The sequence below is a fragment of the Mustelus asterias genome, chromosome 15, assembly GCF_964213995.1.
Source record: "Mustelus asterias chromosome 15, sMusAst1.hap1.1, whole genome shotgun sequence".
Classification (NCBI taxonomy): domain Eukaryota; kingdom Metazoa; phylum Chordata; class Chondrichthyes; order Carcharhiniformes; family Triakidae; genus Mustelus; species Mustelus asterias.
Genome location: NC_135815.1, coordinates 56,770,838 through 56,790,396, shown reverse-complemented (window position 1 = coordinate 56,790,396; position 19,559 = coordinate 56,770,838). Strand labels below are relative to the sequence as shown.

General features: G+C 45.7%; 1 protein-coding gene across 1 annotated transcript in view; it reads left to right on the top strand.

Moving 5' to 3' along the window:
- pde10a (phosphodiesterase 10A) overlaps nucleotides 1-19,559 on the top strand; it is a 163,129-nt gene that overhangs the window by 24,729 nt on the left and 118,841 nt on the right. Inside the window, exons 3-4 of the mRNA XM_078230471.1 lie at nucleotides 7,058-7,186; nucleotides 8,520-8,606. Of these exons, the coding sequence (XP_078086597.1) occupies nucleotides 7,058-7,186; nucleotides 8,520-8,606 (216 nt within the window). The remainder of the gene's footprint in view (nucleotides 1-7,057; nucleotides 7,187-8,519; nucleotides 8,607-19,559) is intronic.

Genomic DNA, 19,559 nt, shown 5'->3' with positions numbered 1-19,559 from the left:
CCTTTTGTGCGGCACCTCGTTGAGTGCCTTCTGGAAATCCAGATACACCCATCCACCAGTTCTCCAATGTCCACTGTACTCGTAATGTCCTCAGAGTTCCAGTAAATTAGCTAAACATGACGTGTGGTGACTTCAGCCAGGCCAATGAGGTTGGCTTGCTAGAGTATGAACCCCAAGTTGATTTGAGTTTGTTTACTTGGTTGGTATGAAAAGAAATACCTGATGAGTCCTAATAGATGGTTAAATCAGGGAGCCTCATGCTCTCTATTTAAAACAGGTGTGTCAGACTCCCAGCTGCTTTCAGCAGGGAGCAACTGGAGAGCTGGCTGTGTACAGATGTATGGTGTAAATAAAGTAACTTGGTGATGGGACTTCCGTCTCCGTGGAGTTATTACAATGTGCCTTTCATGAACCCATGCTGCGTCTTCCATCCAGATGTCTCGCTATTTCTTCCTTGATGATAGCTTCAAGCATTTTCCCTGCTACAGAAGTTAAACTAACCGGCCTATAGTTATCCGCCTTTTGGTCTACCTCCTTTTTTAAACAGTGGCATCACATTTGCTGTTTGCTAATCTGCCGGAACCACCCCAGAGTCCAGCGATTTTTGGTAAATTACCATGAGTGCATTTGCTATTTCCTCCGCAATCTCTGTTATGACCCTGGGATGCATTCCATCAGGGCCAGGAGACTTGTCTACTTTTAGCCCCATTAGCTTGCCCAACACTACTTCTTTAGTGATAATGATCGTTTCTAGATCCTCACCTGCCATAGCCTTCTTGTCATCAATTTTTGGCAAGTTATTTGTGTCTTCCACTGTGAAGACACAATGCCTTTTCAATGCCTTGGTCATTTCCTCATTCCCCCTACTCATCCTCTAAAGAACCAATGTTTACCTTAGCCACTCTTTTTTTCATTTTGTATATTTGTAGAAATCTTTGCTGTTTTTATTTTCTGAGCTAGTATACCTTCATAATCCAGCTTACTTTTCTTTATAGCTTTTTCGTGGCTTTCTGTTGACCTTTAAACATTTCTCAATCCCCTCGTTTCCCACTAATCTTTGCCACTTTGTATGCATTTTCTTTCAATTTGATACCCTCCTTTATTTCCTTAGATATCCATGCTGATTATCCCTTTTTCTATAGATCTTCCTTATCACTGGTATATACTTTTGCTGAGCACTGTGAAAAATCTCTTTGAAAGTCCTGCACTGTTCCTCAATTGTCCCACCATAAAGTTTTTGCTCCCAGTCTACCTTAGGCAACTCCTCCCTCATCCCATTGTAGTCTCCTTTGTTGAAGCACAAGACACTGGTGTTGGATTTTACCTTCTCATGCTCTATCTGTAATTTAAATTCAACCATACTGTGATCGCTCCTTCCAAGAGGATCCCTAACTGTGGATCATTAATTATTCCTGTCTCATTACACAGGACTAGATCTAAGATAGCTTGTTCTAGGATAGCCTTGTTCCTTCTGTCCCTTAGTGCAATGTCGTGACAGCGTGAGCATGTTCAGCATTCAACCTTGTACCTTCAGCCTACGCAATTCCCAAGCCCTAATCATTGGAAAGGTCAGCAGGAAAGGTCAGCAGCGAACCTTCCAGCGGTGGCCTCTGGGAAGTGATAGTCAGCATAACAGCATAGATGCTGAGCCAAAACACGTGATGCAATGACAACCATATTTTATGTGAAGCTTTTTGCGGACACTGAGTTGCATGGTTGGAGAGAGCATCATGGCTGCAGACCTTTGCTCTGACACTACCAATGAAGTGGAGATGCCGGCGTTGGACTGGGGTAAACACAGTAAGAAGTTTAACAACACCAGGTTAAAGTCCAACAGGTTTATTTGGTAGCAAAAGCCACACAAGCTTTCGGAGCTGAAAGCTCTGAAAGCTTGTGTGGCTTTTGCTACCAAATAAACCTGTTGGACTTTAACCTGGTGTTGTTAAACTTCTTACTACCAATGAAGGCAGCTTTCTCCTTTGGAGAGATAATTAGAGCTACCCTTCCAAGGCCAGTGAGGATGTCTTACTCCATGCTGCCTTGTAAGGAGTATGATTGCTAATTATTTTGCAGACACTTTAGACAGGATTTTGACATATCTCCCTGACATAACGCAATGGTAGAATAATTGTCATGAGTCAGCTACATATCACATGAATGTGAGGCTCACAAAGTGAGGCAATCATGGAGTGCGAGCGTGGCTCACCCTTGCAATAAGAGGACGCACAGATGCATTTGCACGTCTCTTTCAAATTATGAGTGGATTTTCGTTAACAGCAAATGTATTTACATAGTTGCATGATATATACAGTGATTGAACATCCATGACCAAGAAATTATTTCAAAGCTTCTTCATTTTTCTAACACTGCTGCTATGTCTCGGTGCATCTCCAACATCTGCAGCAGAGGTGGAGAGGCAGCCTGCTGACTGCAATGCCATGTTTTCTTTGATGACTTTGGTGAGTGTCCTCTGGAGGTCCCTAGCCTGCTTTGAGTCTCCTGTGGGGCAGGTGAACCCTCCACCTGTACAGCTGTAGATGATGGTTTCACAGGCAATGGGATTGGAATCGCCTGGATTCTCGCAGTCAGCAGGGTGAGTGGCCCCAGGGTCTCCAGCTGCTGGTCCACCTTCACGTTGGTACCCAAGGCCCTGTGCCTGACACCCTGAGGAGGAGGAGCTCCTGGAGGGAGGTCAAGTTGCCCTTCCCCTCTCGCCCAGCCATCAATGGCTCCCATATTGTCTATAGCAATGGAGTGCAAGTCCAAGCGCAAATCCAGCAATATCTGCTAGACCAAGTTCTCCAAATGGTTGCTACTATTCTCATGGATACCTCAAGATGCTCACATGTTCGAGTTATGACATCAGACAGATGTGGATGGATTCATCCATCCTTCGCTCTCGTCTAACTGCCTCTCACAACACTCCCTTATTTTCTTTTCGGTGCCTGTCATTACATTTCCATCATGTGTGACATGATTGTTCCAAGAGGCTCATCATCAGACTGAGACTCAGCAGCTGCTTGAGCAGCATTCCAAGTGTCAGAGACCTGGGCTGCCACTGTCTTCGACTGCTGTGGTGATGTGTTTGTGTATGTGTCACATCCACCAAAATGTGACCCTGAACCTACTTGATAACTAGGACCCACCAGCATGTGTGTCTGCATTGGTAGAGGGTGTAGGTGAATGAAGCGATGAGTCTTCTAATGGCTCCTCGGTTTTCTCGTCTGAGGTAGCCTGGGGACGGGGGCTTATGTGGGGTCTGGTGCTGTGTCCGGACCTGCTGGTGCGTGTAAGAGAAAGCAGATAGATTTACTTCATAAGCTAACTGAGTACAACATTGCATGTCACTGACTGAGAATCTCAGGATGTGATCATGGAGGGCTCACCTATACTTTGTGATGTTAGTGTACCTTTAAGAGAAAACACTCTGGAGTTTCTGATCTGAATCATAACAACTTGCTTGCTGGAGAGACTGATCTCCTTCCCGGGGTTGGTTGATCTCTCCTTCCCCAAAGGAACGATCTCTGTCCTCCTGTGCCAACTTGGCGGCATCCTCAAATTTGGAGAACTCCTATCTGGAGAACTCCTATCTATTGGCCATTCCTCCTCCATTGTGGGATCTCTCTCTTGTATTGTGGGAAAGCTTGGCCTGCATGAAAACAAATGGATGGAATGTGATGAGAAAAGATGGGGGAGTGATTGGGAAGCATTCGTGCCTGCTGTGTATGCTGAGCCCTCCCCAGTAAGGGCTATGGATTGAGCAGCATGGTAGATGAGATGCTGGTGATGTTAAAGTGCCTGTGAGACAATCAGTGGTGATGTGTCCCCTGCTAATATTGTGTGAGATCTGTGCATAGTTTAACCCTGTGTGCATGATTCCATTATGAGTGAGTTTGGAATAATCTGAAGTTTGATTTATGCTGGCAGAGCAGATGAGATCATTCATCCTCTTTCTACATTGGATGGTGTTTCTCGAGATGCTGCCTGATGCACTGACCACCCTTGCAGTTGTCTCCCAAGCCGGTGAGCTGAGGTTGATGGCCTTTCCAGAACCATCCCTAGGGTAGAGGACATCCTGGTGTTGCCATACAACATTGATGGCCCCTCGGGAGTCATTATCAAACTTCAGAGCGTGCTCTCTTCTTTGACACAGCCTTCTAGAAACATCCTCTTCACAAAGCTGGGCTGGAGAGAGTTAGTATTTAAGACCTTCAATCCCTGTTAAATGATGGCAGGGCAGACAAATCTGTTCTTGCCCTGTCACGTGATTTGGAGAGAAACTCAGCTATGCATAAGTAATTCACTTCTGGGTGCGATTTCCCTCCATACCACCCAGCAGGAAACACGCTGTGGAACCTGCCCACCTTAACACTAAGTTTCAAAAATGGACGATTCTACCCTCAGTGTCTCACCTTGTCAAACCCCTTCAGATTTCCATACGTTTCAAAGACCTCACCCCTCATTTTTCTAAACTGCAGAGAGTATAAGTCCAATATACTCAGCCTTTCATCATAGGACAACCACCTCATCCCAGGAACTAATCTAATCAACCTTAGTTGTACCTGCTCCAAGCCCCAATAACATTCTGGTGAGTCTGTGCGATACTCCCCCTAAGGCCTTGCTCAGGTGCAGAGCCTAAAACTCAACATATTGCTCCAGATAGGGTCTGACTGAAGTATGACTTCCTCTGCTTTCCAACTCCCTTTTGTAAAGACTAAATTGCAGAAGGATGATAATTGTGTTTTGTATCTGGCAGCATTTAATTATTTGTGTACCAGTATTCGTAAGCATCTTTGTTCATCTGCCATTTCTAGTTCCTGAAAGATCTGGGTCTCATTTTTTGGCAATGTCTCCTAATCCTAGATTTCTGTGCCAGGAGAAATAATTTCTTTCTATCCTGTCAGTTCCCCTTAATGTCTTGAAACGTTTGTTGGAATCGCCCTTTAACCTTATAAATTCCAGGAATTTAAGCCATTGTTTTAATTTAGGCAGTTGCATGCTTGAAATTGACTCATATTCAGTGTCACTGTGTCTGTCAAGCTGGATAAGCAGTACAAACCAATTTGATAACTAAACTCAGTCCCAACCCTGTTGCATGGCCTATAGGATAGATTTTCCTATATTGATTTGATTTGATGTATTATTGTCACATGTATCGGGATACAGTGAAAAGTATTGTTTCTTGTGCGCTATACAGATAAAACATACTGTTCATAGAGTACATATGGGAGAAGGAAAGAAGAGGGTGCAGGATTTAGTGTTACAGTCATAGTTAGGGTGTAGAGAAAGATGAGCTTAATATATGGTAGGTCCATTCAAGAGTCTGATGGCAGCGGGAAAGAAGCTTTTCTTGAGTTGGTTTGTACGTGTTTCGAGACTTTTTTTTTCCCCAACAGAAGAAGCTGGAAGGGAGAATGACCGGGATGCGTGGGGTCCTTGATTATGCTGGCTGCTTTCCCGAGGCAGCGGGAAATGTAGATGGAGTCAGTGGATGGGAGCCGGATTTGTGTGATGGACTGGACTATGTTCACAAACCTTTGTAGCTGTTTGCAGTCTTGGTCAGAGCAGGAGCCATGCCAAGCTGTGATGGCTTGGTGATGCATCCGGAAAGCATGCTTTCTGTGGCGCATCTGTAAAAATCTCCTTAACCTCCTGAGAAAGTAGTGGTGACTGGCAGGCACAGCGTATCTCAGTAATGCTGTGTTCCAAATAGGAGGAAGGAAGTAGATCATGTGACTTTAAACTTGCAAGTAGATCATGTGACTTTAATCTTGTGCTCCTGGAGCAGGCCCATCCATTTAGAACCATAGAATCCCTACAGTGCAGAAGGCCATTCAGCCCATCAAGTCTGCATCAACTGTCTGAAAGAGCATCTTACCCAGACCCGTTTCCCCCCACCACCTAAACCCGTAACCCCGTGCATTTATCATGGCTAATCCAATTTTTGGACATTAAGGGACAATTTAGCATGGTCAGTCCACCTAACGTGCACATCTTTCGACCATTGGTTGGTCGGTTAGCTCAGATGGGTAGAGTGTGGTGCTAATAACGGCAAGGTCATGGGTTCAATTCCCCGTACTGGTCTAATGCAATACCATGTGCCTGTCCACTGAAGTACACTTGGGCTGATATTTTTGGGGCGGCACGGTAGCACAGTGGTTAGCACTGCTGCTTCACAGCTCCAGGGACCTGGGTTCAATTCCTGGCTTGGGTCACTGTCTGTGTGGAGTTTGCACATTCTCCTTGTGTCTGCGTGGGTTTCCTCCGGGTGCTCCAGTTTCTTCCCACAGTCCAAAGATGTGCAGGTTAGGTTGATTGGCCATGCTAAAAAATTGCCCCTTAGTGTCCTGGGATGCGTAGATTAGAGGGATTAGCGGGTAAAATATGTAGGGATGTGGGGTAGGGCCTGGGTGGGATTGTGGTTGGTGGAGACTCGATGGGCCGAATGGCCTCTTTCTGTATTGTAGGGTTTCTATGATCTATGATGGGAGGAAACTGGATCACCCGGAGGAAACTCACGCAGACAAAGGGGAGCGCATCAAATTCCATGTGGACAGCCACTCGAGGCCGGAATTGAATCCGAGTCCCTGTGAAGGGACTGTGAAGTAGCAGTGCTAACAACAGTTGTTAGCACTGCTACTTCACAGTCCCTTCACAGGCTTGTTCTGATTTCTGATTTCCAGTGCAAAGCCCAATCTCTGCCATGGTTGGGCTTTGCACTGGAAAGCAGAACAAGAAAGTGTAGCAACCCTAGACACCAGCCTTAAAATTGTCTGGTGAGGTTAAGAAAATTAAATCGTTACTTGTGTAGTTTTTGGGTTGTAGCCAGGATCATTGCCCAACTTCCACAAATACAAGCTTCCTGACAAAAGCTCTAGAGTTGGATTTATTAAGGGACATCAAATTCTGGGCACTGCCCCATGATGTCAACTTGGGAAACCCAGGAAATTATAAGGCAGTGATTAAGGCAGGATGAAATCCTGGCTTAATTGTTCCCCATTCCTTTTGTTTTCTTCGTGGTGCACTCTCTTACTCTTATTGTCTTTTACCTTTGCAGGTCTGACAGATGAAAAAGTAAAGTCGTACTTATCACTTCATTCAAATGTACTCGATGAATTTGTGGCAGAAAATGTTAGTATTGAAACAGTGGAGAGATGGCTGATGAAAAAACAGAGCATACAAGACGGTAAGCTTACTGCTCAACTCTAGTCATTGAGGAGTTGTATATTTTGCTAATCTACAGCTCGTGGTGGAATGTCTTAATTAAAACATGAAACAAAATCATTCTGCAGAATATATGCCCAACATAGTTGTTGTTAGTACTGGAAAATGTAGCCTCGTAACAGGTTTATTTACACATGCAAACCTGTGCTATTTGGGTGCAAGCACCAACAGAATCAGTCTTGGAACTTGGTACCTAGGTACTGTTTCAACTAAAGCCAAGATTTTCAAAATGGTAAAAAGTAGTTAATAAATAAGTATAACATTTTAATTACTGCGATGGAAAGCCTTTCAAACCTTAAAATGTGTGTTTTTCAGTCATATCAACAATTATTTATTTTCGGCATATATTCAATCAATCTATATATTACAGTGCACCCTTGTCATGAAGACTTTTGCTGTGCACCATTTTACTGTACCCTCTCCATGCATCCAAAGCATTGAAATGTGAATAAACAGAGCAAAATATCAATAAAGTAAATTTTCTCCATGAAATTTTGCAGACTTTGGGTGGAATTTTCCTGGTTTTTTTTCAAAGTGTTGATTCCAGGTATCTTCAGGAATGTTGAGCCTCTTTAATTGTTTGTACTCACATGAATCACACCGTGCTCATGGCAGCTTGCTTCTTATTCCTCGCCCCAGAAAGCTTAATCTTTGCAATCAGTGAGCGCTCCTTTTAAATGCCTCCCCAGCACTTGTTGCAGATCTAGTCAAGGGGATGGCTGCAAGTAAGCCCGCATCAAGATTCTCTGAGGGAGCTCTGACCAAATTCCTGGATGGTGTGGAACAGAGCCAAGCCATCCTATGTCCCACCTTCCTGCAGACTCCGTTCACCAAGGCTACCGCCCTGCCTGGGAGGCAGTACTGCCATAGTGAGTGCCAGCTCACTGCAGAGGGGACGGGGCAACAGTGCCGCAAGAAGCGTTCCTCCACCCTCCTCGTAATCCTCATGGTCCCCCTGTAGCTAATCTGCTCCTCACACCCCTGCTCCTACTCAAGTCCCACTCATACCAGACCTCCTCATCATCTGAACAGGCAGGACTTTCTGCCTCATTGCAGGACAATCTGGCGCTTAACCACCATGAGCAGGCACAGCTAGCCAGAATCATGCGCAAGCTGAGATCCCTGAACCTGGCTGGCGAGGGACAGGACCGCACTTGTGCAGAGGGCAAAGTGGGGGTAGTAGACAAAAGTGAGAACCCTTAAGACATGCAGTCATGGTTCAAGCCTCCTGTGAGTAACCTTTTCCCATCGGTTATCGCCCGTGATGAACTAATGCCGTCTCCCTTCCCTTACAGGGCAATCATTCACCCAGCCCAGACTGCCCTTGAGCCCTCCGGAGGCCACAGACATGAGCAGCTCCAAGGGAGACTTCTCGGAGATGAGTATTAGAAAAAGCGTCACAACTCTTACCTAGTATGCAGGCTTCTGGGTCACTCACTGGTGAGCACCGCACAATTGAAGGTCCACAGCGGGTGGAGGCAGGGATGTCCTTGGGAACCGGCACTTGGAGGGATGCTGAAGCCCAAGACTGTTGAGTCCCTAGCCGATGACCTGCCCTTGGGTCCAGTCATCCCAGGGTTGCTGGAGCTGCAAAGCCAGAGTTGTGCGCATCAGGAAAGGATGACGGCATCCCTCCTTGGACTGCACGGTACACTAAGAGTCCCATTGCCTTCTGTCTGAGGAGATGATGCTGTCACTCCAATACAGTGAGGCCAACATTGCAAGGGTGGTGCCTGCAGTGGCGATAGTGGTGCAGGATTTGTACTCCATGGCGGGGGATGTCTGCTCCATGGCTGCGGGCATGAGCTCCATGGTGCAGGCAGTCGTGGCAATCCACGAGTGTTAGTTCCAGAGGATGGCGGTGCTTCAGGACCTCACTCCAGCTGCCCCTCTATCTCCTGGAGGAACGTCAGGGCCCACAGGCGCCCGAAGGGAAGAGGACTAGCAGGAGTGCAGCCCCGGGCTCTCCTCCCAGGAGATGTTGGAGGTGTCCAGCCCATCTGACAGTCCCTCCCTGTGAGCAACACACCTCCAGCCCCACACACAGAGGAGGTCAGTACTGTAACACCTATGCTGCCTGAGTGTAAGCCCGGACGTTCGGTGTCCAGGCCCCCTCCAGGGGATGCCTGCCAAAGTAATCTCAGGCAACTAGGTGTGGAAGGCAGTAGAGCGCCTCAACCTCAAGTGTGGATACTGGGGATACACCTAGATATAGCAGGAAGATGAGAAGGAGTAAGAAACTATAGGTACCTAGTGCGCACGGGTGAACCTAGGCACGAGTAGCAATAAGTCACCATTGTTATACTGCACTTGAATTAAAAATCACTTTGTTCACCCATAAAGATACTCCAACCTGTCCTTTCATGGCATCTTGCACCACAAACCCCCGTGCACACTCAGCGCTTCATCCCCGCGGAGTATGAGAATGGCAGCGCTATGTTTTTGCCACGTCCCACACTGACGACGCAATAAAGACATGCTGCTGCTGGCATGGGCCTCCCTGCACCCCCCTCCACCTCCCCCCAACAATTCTCCATACAAGGAAGGTGTGCGCTGCCCCCACCCCCGCCACCGCTGCTCTCTCTCAAAGATGGCTGGGATCTACGAGCACCCCAAGATGTAATTACCATGGACACTCCCCGGGAAACAGGCACACACCTGCATTATGCACACCACGTGGTCACACATGATCTGGATGTTGAGGGAGTGGTATCCCTTGTGGTGTCAAAAATGACGTTGCTTGCAACCATTGAGATCACAGAGCCACGTCACCTTGCACCTGGGGCATGCCTGCTAAGTGGGCAAAATCCATGGCCCTGGCATCCTGACTTGCCTGTCCTGGTCCAAGTTGATGAACATGTGGGCCCTTTCGAATGACTGGGATAGGTTGCAAAGCTCACCCGTGCAGCCCTGAAATGAGCCGCTTACATAGAATTTCAGAGCAGTGGTAATTTAAGGGCCACAGTCAGTGGGTGACCTCCCAGTCTATGTGGTGCCAGCTCTTGCATAACCTGGCAAAGGTGGTCCACCATCCCCAGGGAGGGACGCAGTCTTCTATGGCACTACAGCTCTGATGTCTGGAGGTAGGATGTTGGACGTCTTTGCTGGTAGTATCTCCGACAAGGCTCTGCCATTTGTGGTTCTGCTCCCAGAAGAATAGCAGACACAGCCTCCCCCTCACTGCAACAGCACATTGATGCCGCTGCTGTTGGTCGATCACAATCAATAGAATAGCTAACTCTGCAGGCTCCATGGTTCTTCAGAGTCATGAACTGGAAGGAAGAGAACATCAAAGTGAGCGATGATTATTCCTGACAATGCTATGATGCCTCAGCCTTCTACACTTCTGGCTCATCCACCCATGCTCTAACCCCTAAGTGAATGCCTCTCCACTAAGTCTCATTCCCTTTCACACAATAGCCACTTGCCTGCAATTGTCCCACTCAACTCCATCTGGGTGGTGCACATCGGCCCTAGAGAGTCCCCCCCCCCCATTAGGTATTAGAACACTTGAGTGCATGCAAAGGACCATGGATCAAGCCTTGTTACTCATGGGGAACCTCAGCAATGCCCCTGTTATGACCTTGAACTGAGTGGGTGATGAATGACTTCACCATAATGCCTTGCATTAGTGCCCACATTAGCGTGATTTCTCTAATGTAGACTTTGTGGAGTTCGATGCTTGGGGGCAATGCTTCCACTATTTTGTATAAAACCAGTGGAACTAAATCAAACTGTGGACAAAGTAAAAATACCCCTGCCTTAGAAGCAAATCACAAATGAAACTTAAAACATTACACTAAAATTCAATGAAAGGGGTCGATAAGGCACTCCAGTCCCTGCAGTGCCCACCTGGCACGGAAGGGGACAACTCTTCCAATTCTTCAGTTAACAATTCAACTAAATTAGACAAACCGAAAGACAAAGTGAAAGGAACACTGCCCTAAACAAAATCAAATGAAACCCCCCCCAGCAAGGGTCTTCAAACCTCCTCAAGGGAGGCACCCCTTCTGAGTTTTCAACTTTTCCTTTGCAGCCTGGCCTCTCATGGAGCCCCACTCAAGAATCTCACACTTGCCCCCAGTGCTGCATTAACCTCCTCCCAGCCACTTTCCAATTCCCACTCTAGAAAGGCAGTCCCTCAATGGTGATATTGAAGAAGCCCAGCAAGGAGGACACAAGGAGCGCTGCTTGTACGCCAGCTGCCAGACTCTTTTAAACCAAGGGGCACTCGAGATGAAGGGAAAATAAGGCCTGCGAGTGACCTCCTCCCCCAGGATCGCATTTCCGGATTCTGTCTGGGGTTTGCTTCCATGTCGGTGATCCTGCGCATGGCTGACAGGCTCAGAATCGCCCTGTATATTTTCAAATCCAAGTGTTTATTAATTCCTATCAGTTTGTTTCTTTCCTGTTTCTCACCTTCATTTCTTTTTCCTTTTTGCTGCTCTAATTACTTTATCCCATTACAGATGCATGTCTTATTTTCTTTTGCCTTGAGACAGTAAGCAGCAGCAAAATAACCACCGAATTTGGGAATTTTAGTGACGAAATTGGGAGCTTACCAATAATGTAGGAATCCTAGAGAAACGCAATCAGAATTTGTTTTGTAATTCTGTTTGGGGAGCATTTCTGTCATTTGTGATACAGGATTTTCAACTATTTTCTCAATTTTGCATTTATTTGGTTGCTCTAATGTATTTTCAAAAGTTAATTCAACAGAAATTTTGTGCCATCTCATTTCTGATTATTTTATAGATGGTACACAGGATTTTATGTACAAATTGTTAATCGAGTGTTTTAATTGTCTTCAGGTGGTAGGAGTTAACAGTAAATTACTGGTGCACATTGAAACTGCAATCTCAGAATTTGGGGGTGTGACTTTTGCAACGTGGAGCTCGTTAAAAGCTTGTGTAAAGATCAAGCTCCAATTCTATTGCTGCTATCTGGAGTGGAATACTTACAACATTGCAATGTTTGTCAGAATATTATTATTGTCAAAATGATTCAAATTTAAGGGAGAATATTTGTTTCTAAATGGCCTGAATTCAACCTATACTGGACACACAAATGGAATTTATGTAATGTGGTGGTGCCACCCTCCTCGATGTGCGAGGCTGGAGCTGTCTCTGTCACAGGAGGAGGGGAGTCAGATGGGCTCGACACTCCTGGAGTGTCCTGGACTAAAGGACCCGCTCTATGCACCACCTTTTCCTGCTCCCTATGGGTGCTCAAGGGCCCCTGAGCTCCACCTCTGGATAGAGGAGCAGCTGGACTGAGATTGTGAATCCCTGCCTCCTCTGGCACTGACACTCGTGGATGCCCATGGAGTTTATGCCCTGAACCACGGAGTACACGCCGTGCCCTGGTGTCCGCTGTATCCATGACCCTCAGTGTTAACCTGCTTATAAAATCATAGAATCCCTACAGTGCAGAGGGAGGCCATTCTGCCCATCGTGCATGCACCGACAGCAATCCCACCCAGACCCCATCCCTGCAACCCTATGTATTTACCCTGCTAATCCCCCTGACACTAAGGGGCAATTTAGCATGGCTAACCAACCTAACCCACACATCTTTGGCGTGTGGGAGGAAATTGGAGCACCTGGAGGAAACCCACACAGACACGGGGAGAATGTGCAAACTCCACACAGGCAGTGACCTGAGGCCAGAATCGAACCCGAGTCCCTGACGCTATGAGGCAGCAGTGCTAACCACTGTGCCACCATGCTGCTTACCTTGCAGTGCTGGCACAATCTCTTCAGACAGAAGGCATTGGTGGTACTCCAGTTGGCCTTACAATCCAACAAGATTTGAACATCCTTTCCTGATGTCCCCGAACTCTGTCTTTGGAGTTCCAGCAATTGTGGGACGACCAAGCCTAGAGGCGTGTCACTTGCTTCCACCCAGTGTGGGTCAGAAGTGAGGTGCTTACCAGTGTGTGACCCCCCGAAGCCCCTCTACTACTAAATCCCACTGCATCGTGTGTCTCTGTGGGTGGTGGGTATAGGTGAAAGCTGTCACATCTCTTCTATCTGAATGTCCGAGAACTCATCGGAGCTGCTGGTGGAGGCTCTGGGCTGCTCCCCTGATGTGCCTCCAAGAGAAGGGAGATGGCTTTAGTGCATGTCAGGAGCATAAGGATATAAGTAACAAAATTCATGTGAGGTTGGCGAGATGAATGATGGCGTTGTGGGTCCTTATTTGTTTTCTTTGCACCCACCTCGCCCTCCGTAAAGGAGCAGTCCACTTTCTCCACGGACAGCTGGAGGGCTCTCCCCTTGAACTCCGAGAGGATTTTTAACTCTGCCATCCCTCTGCCTGTTTGTGCTCGCTCCTTTTTATTGTGAGCCAACGTGTCCTGCAAGAGAACAGATGGGAAGAGTATAAGCAGGCCATGTGTCAGGTCAGATGGTAAGGATGCCTGGCATGTGTGGTTGGTGGGTGGGAACAGGGATGTGATGACGAGGAATGATGGGCAAGGGTTTGGGAGAAATATCCCTTGAGCTGGCAGTGAGTGAGCTCCCTGTGGATTTGTGCTGGGTGTGTCAGTGTGTGTGTGCTGACAGATGAGAAGAGTGACAGAAAGGTCATTTTTCCTCTTCCTGCACTGGATGCCTCTGCCTGTCATCTTGTTCAGGGGAGCTGGTGCTTACCAGCGCAGCCAACACCTCTTGAGGCATGGTTGATCACCTTGCTGGAGGGTCTTCTGTTCTCTTGAGTACAGGATGTGGTGCCCCAGCATTGAGCATTTGGATCAGGGCTCCCTCTGAAAACTTTGGGGCAGACTTACTTGCAGCCATTCTGCTTGCTGGACTTGGAAGAAATGTAGGGGGACTGTCCCACTGATTGAAGCACTCAGCTGATGGCGGGACAGGCGAATCAGATTCCTCCTGTCATGGCGACGGCCTGAAAACTATGAATTTTATTTTTCTCGTAAGTGGTGGGAATACCCACCATAGCCTCCGACTGGCTACACCCCACTTTTCCCATCCAAGTTGACACTTTGCCAAAAACCTTTAAAATTCCACCCATAGATTGTACTACTGATCCTTGCAGAACTCACGCAAACTTAAAAAAGTCTTGTTTGTGCCCACTTTCTATCGTTAACCAATCCTCTATCCATGATAAAATATTACCCCCAATACCATGAGCCCTTATCTTACCTAATAACCTTTTCTGTGCCGCCTTATTGGATACCTTTTGGAAATCCCTTTATACTACATCCACTGGTTCCCCATTATCAACCCTATTACATCCTCAAAAAAATTAATAAATTTGTCCAACAGAATTTCCTTTTAGTAAAACCATGTAGACTTGTTTTAACCATACTATGCTTTTCTAAGTGTATTGTTAAGACTTAATAATAGATTTCAACATTTATACTTGCAGGAGCTCTTGCAATCTGTTTTTATATTTCTGGCTAACCTACTCTTGTATTCTATTTTTCCCTCTTTTATCACTCTAAGTGGGTTCTCAGCTGGTTTCTGAAGCATTCTCAATCCTCAGGCTTGCTACAGATTTTTGCATCATTGTAAACCTATTCTTTTACTTTTTATTTTTATTTTTCTCTCAGAATACAGATACATAGATTAAAATGATAAAAATTAGAATTATACATAATATTATTCATCAGAATTATTCAAGAAACAATATTACAATGGCAATTGTAATTGGAGAATTAAGTTACATGTGCAGACAACTGTTGATATAGAAGATAATCAAGAATTTGATGGTGATAATGTTTTTGTATAAAAGTTTACAAGGAATGGAGGGAAATGAACGTTTACCAGAAACAATTCAAAATGTTAAAAAATAAATAAATTTCATTGAAAAACTGATCCATGGCTCACTCACCAAGTTAAGGATAATAATACATTAAAATAAAAGGTTTAAAATGTATATGGATAGCACTTTTTTTTTCTCCTCCCCATTTCCCTTTCAATGTTCTCTTTGATATTAGGCTTTTTGTCAAGCTGGGTAGACCTGTCACATCAATTGAATGCAGATTATTATGGATGTGTTAAAGGTAATGATCTATATAATGTGAAAGCGTCACATAACTCTATTAAAAGAAAAAAGATACTCCATCAGCTGAAACATCTAAGCTGCAAAACTGCATTTTTACAAAAAACACATTTGTCAGGCACAGAATTTTATGCAAACCATGTATTCTTTTCCTCTCATGCATCAGGGAGAAAAGGGGGTGTAGCAATCTTATTCAACAAATTGGTGAATTTCTGTGTCTGCTCGCAGCACAAGGACAATGAAGGCAGGTTCATATTTTTTAATGAAACAGTAGATGGAACAGAGGCCCATCTTGTCATTTACTCTAATATGCAGAGGGAACATAAATGGAAACTCATTACTAGGTACTTCTGTACACCACATAATACTGCAGAAATTGGCTCCTCCACCACAAGTGGTTGCTGGAGAAATTTCGGAGAATCAATTAGTCATTACTTACACACATTTTGGTCATGCCCAAAATTAAAGGAGTATCGGGATAGGATATTCAAAAAATTGACTGAGGTATTCCACATGGACACCCCACAGACCCCCCACAACCGTTCTATTAGATACAATTTCAGAAGGAATGGAAGGAAGAAAACATAGATATATTTTACAAATTTTGCTTATAGCTGCCATTAAAGGCACCATCCTCAACTGGCTGAAACCCACATGCCCAACCTATGAAAGTCAGAGAGCTATTTGAGATGGAAAGGATCACGCATTACCTATACAAAGTGGAAAATTATTTCAAAGATGGATTCCAGTAATGGGAATATTGTTTAAATAAACTAAACCGCAGAAAGCACCCACCCCCACCCCCCCAACATCACTCATTATATATTTTATTTGCCCTTTTTATCTCTTACTATGCTTGATTGCTCTTATTTATTATCTCTCGTTTGCATTTATCCAATATCAATTTTTTTAAATCATGCTTTCCTATATATTTTCTATAGTCATTTTTCACTGGTACTCTATGTATTCTATGTAGTCTATTTAGCCAATTAACCGTAGCCAGTTGCCCCCTCATATCCAAGTAATTGACTTTGTTTAAATTTAAGTTTCTTGAGGATTGTTGAAAAAGAGATGAGCTGAGATTTTTGTCTTGCGCTCAACAGGGCAGATCGCAAGATTATCAACAACAATTTATACTGCATGAGAAAAGAGTGCTGATTGGTTAGCAAGTGGACTCTGATTGGTAGAGATGTTGCCATGCAAAATGCAGCAGGGAACAATTAACTTGAAGATATTGTTCATGCTATTGGTGTTTTTTTTCACTGAAACAAAGTTCCTTGTCACTGAAGTGGTCCTTTTAAACAGGCTGCCTCCTCCTTTCTTTTCCAGGTCGGCTGGCTTGACTCCAGCATGCACACGGCCCACAGCAATGACAAACCAGACTCTTATGTCCTCTTGACAACTTGCTTTCCTACTTATCTTTGTTTCATTAGCAATTTTAGCAACCATGCATTTGATCCCTTCATCCAAATCATTGATATGAATTGATCTAAATATTGAACTTTTACTGAATTACAGTGAATTTCAGTCTTCCAAACTAATTTGTTTGCTTGTGTTAAAGTTCCTATAATAGCTAGACATTGTTCCTTATTGCCACAGAGGCACCTGCACTCATACCAGCAAGCTAAGCCTGACACAAAATGCATTCTTACACAATTTCCTGAGGATGCTGACATGTGACCTGACTTTTCAATTCTGTTCGGAAGGGACACTTGCAGCACACTGGACATTTTTTCAGTATGGAATAAATAATGCCGAATTGGCTGGAATCTAGGACTATCTCATGACTTTGGGAACTCAATGTGATCTGCCTATTTAATCTGGAAGCAAAATCCACTAGCTTTCAGAGCGCTGCCCCTTCGTCAGGTGAGTGGGAGTTCTATTCACAAACAGGGCATATAAAGACACAAACTCAATTTACAAAATAATGGTTGGAATGCGAGTCATTACAGGTAATCAAGTCTCAAAGGCACAGACAATGTGAGTGGAGAGAGCGTTAAGCACAGGTTAAAGAGATGTGTATTGTCTCCAGACAGAACAGTTAGTGAGATTTTGCAAGCCCAGTCAAGTCATGGGGGTTACAGATAGTGTGACATGAACCCAAGATCCCGGTTGAGGCCATCCTCAGGCATGCAGAACTTGGCTATCAGTCTCTGCTCAGCGACTCTACGCTGTCGTGTGTCGTGAAGGCCGCCTTGGAGAACGCTTACCCGAAGATCTGAGGCCGAATACCCGTGACCGCTGAAGTGTTCCCCAACAGGAAGAGAACACTCTTGCCTGGTGATTGTTGAGCGGTGTTCATTCATCCGCTGTCGTAGCGTCTGCATGGTCTCCCCAATGTACCATGCCTCGGGACATCCTTTCCTGCAGCGTATCAGGTAGACAACGTTGGCCGAGTTGCAAGTGTATGTACCGTGTACCTGGTGGATGGTGTTCTCACGTAAGATGATGGCATCCGTGTCGATGATCCAGCACGTCTTGCAGAGGTTACTGTGGCAGGGTTGTGTGGTGTCGTGGTCACTGTACTCCTGAAGGCTGGGTAGTTTGCTGCGGACAATGGTCTGTTTGAGGTTGTGCGGTTGTTTGAAGGCAAGAAATGGGGATGTGGGGATGGCCTTGGCGCGATGTTCGTCTTCATCAATGACATGTTGAAGGCTCCGGAGAAGATGTCGTAGCTTCTCCGCTCCGGGGAAGTACTGGACGACGAAGGGTACTCTGTCCGCCTTTTCCCATGTTTGTCTTCTGAGGAGGTCGGTGCGGTTTTTCGCTGTGGCGCGTCGGAACTGTCGTTTGATTTTCTTGGACACACGCATCTCCATTAAGGACAGTCACCTCAGCACTTCACTGTACCGCAAGCCCACGGATAACCCCACAATGCTCCACTTCTCCAGCTTCCACCCTAAACACGTTAAAGAAGCCATCCCCTCTGGACAAGCCCTCCCATATACACAGGATCTGCTCAGATGAGGAGGATCGCAACAGACACCTCCAGACGCTGAAAGATGTCCTCATAACAGGATATGGCGCTCGACTCATTCATTGACAGTTCCGACGCGCCACAGTGAAAAACCGCACCGCCCTCCTCAGAAGACAAACACGGGAGACGGTGGACAGAGTACCCTTCATCATCCAGTACTTCCCCCGAGCGGAGAAGCTACGACATCTTCTCCGGAGCCTTCAACATGTCATTGATGAAAACTAACATCTCGCCAAGGCCATCTCCACACCCCCACTTCTTGCCTTCAAACAACCGCGCAACCTCAAACAGACCATTGTCCGCAGCAAACTACCCAGCCTTCAGGAGAACAGTGACCACGACACCACACAACCCTGCCACAGCAACCTCTGCAAGACGTGCCGGATCATCGACACGGATGCCATCATCTCACGTGAGAACACCATACACGGTACATACCGAGGCATGGTACATTGGGGAGACCATGCAGATGCTACGACAACGGACGAATGAACACCGCTCGACAATCACCAGGCAAGTGTTCTCTTCCTGTTGGGGAACACTTCAGCGGTCATGGGCATTCGGCCTCTGATCTTCGGGTAAGCGTTCTCCAAGGCAGCCTTCACTACACACGAAAGCGCAGAGTCGCTGAGCAGAGACTGATAGCCAAGTTCTGCACACATGAGGACGGCCTCAACCGGGATCTTGGGTTCATGTCACACTATCTGTAACCCCCATGACTTGCCTGGGCTTGCAAAATCTCACTAACTGTCCTGTCTGGAGACAATACACATCTCTTAACCCTCTCTCCAATCACATTGTCTGTACCTTTGAGACTTGATTACCTGTAAAGACTCGCATTCCAACCATTATTTTGTAAATTGAGTTTGTGTCTTTATATGCCCTGTTTGTGAATAGAACTCCCACTCACCTGATGAAGGAGCAGCGCTCCGAAAGCTAGTGGCTTTTGCTACCAAATAAACCTGTTGGACTTTAGCCTGGTGTTGTGAGACTTCTTACTGTGCTTACCCCAGTCCAACGCCGGCATCTCCACATCATATTTAATCTGGAACCAATGATTGTAAACTTGTCAAGATTCTTTGCATTATTTTAGTGGTAGATCACTTAAGAGAAGGTAATTTAAATATGGAAATGGATTGGCTAATTTCAAATACAATTGATGTAAGCATCAAAAATACAGTTCTGTGATTTTTGAAAGTCAAGCTTTGAAGTTATATGGGAGTTTTATACCCTTCAAAAGAAAGTTGACTAAGTTCTTCAGTAAACCAGTGATCAGGAATGGTTTCCTCTTCCCACTCTGATGCTCATTGATGTTATGGTCCTTACCAAAGCT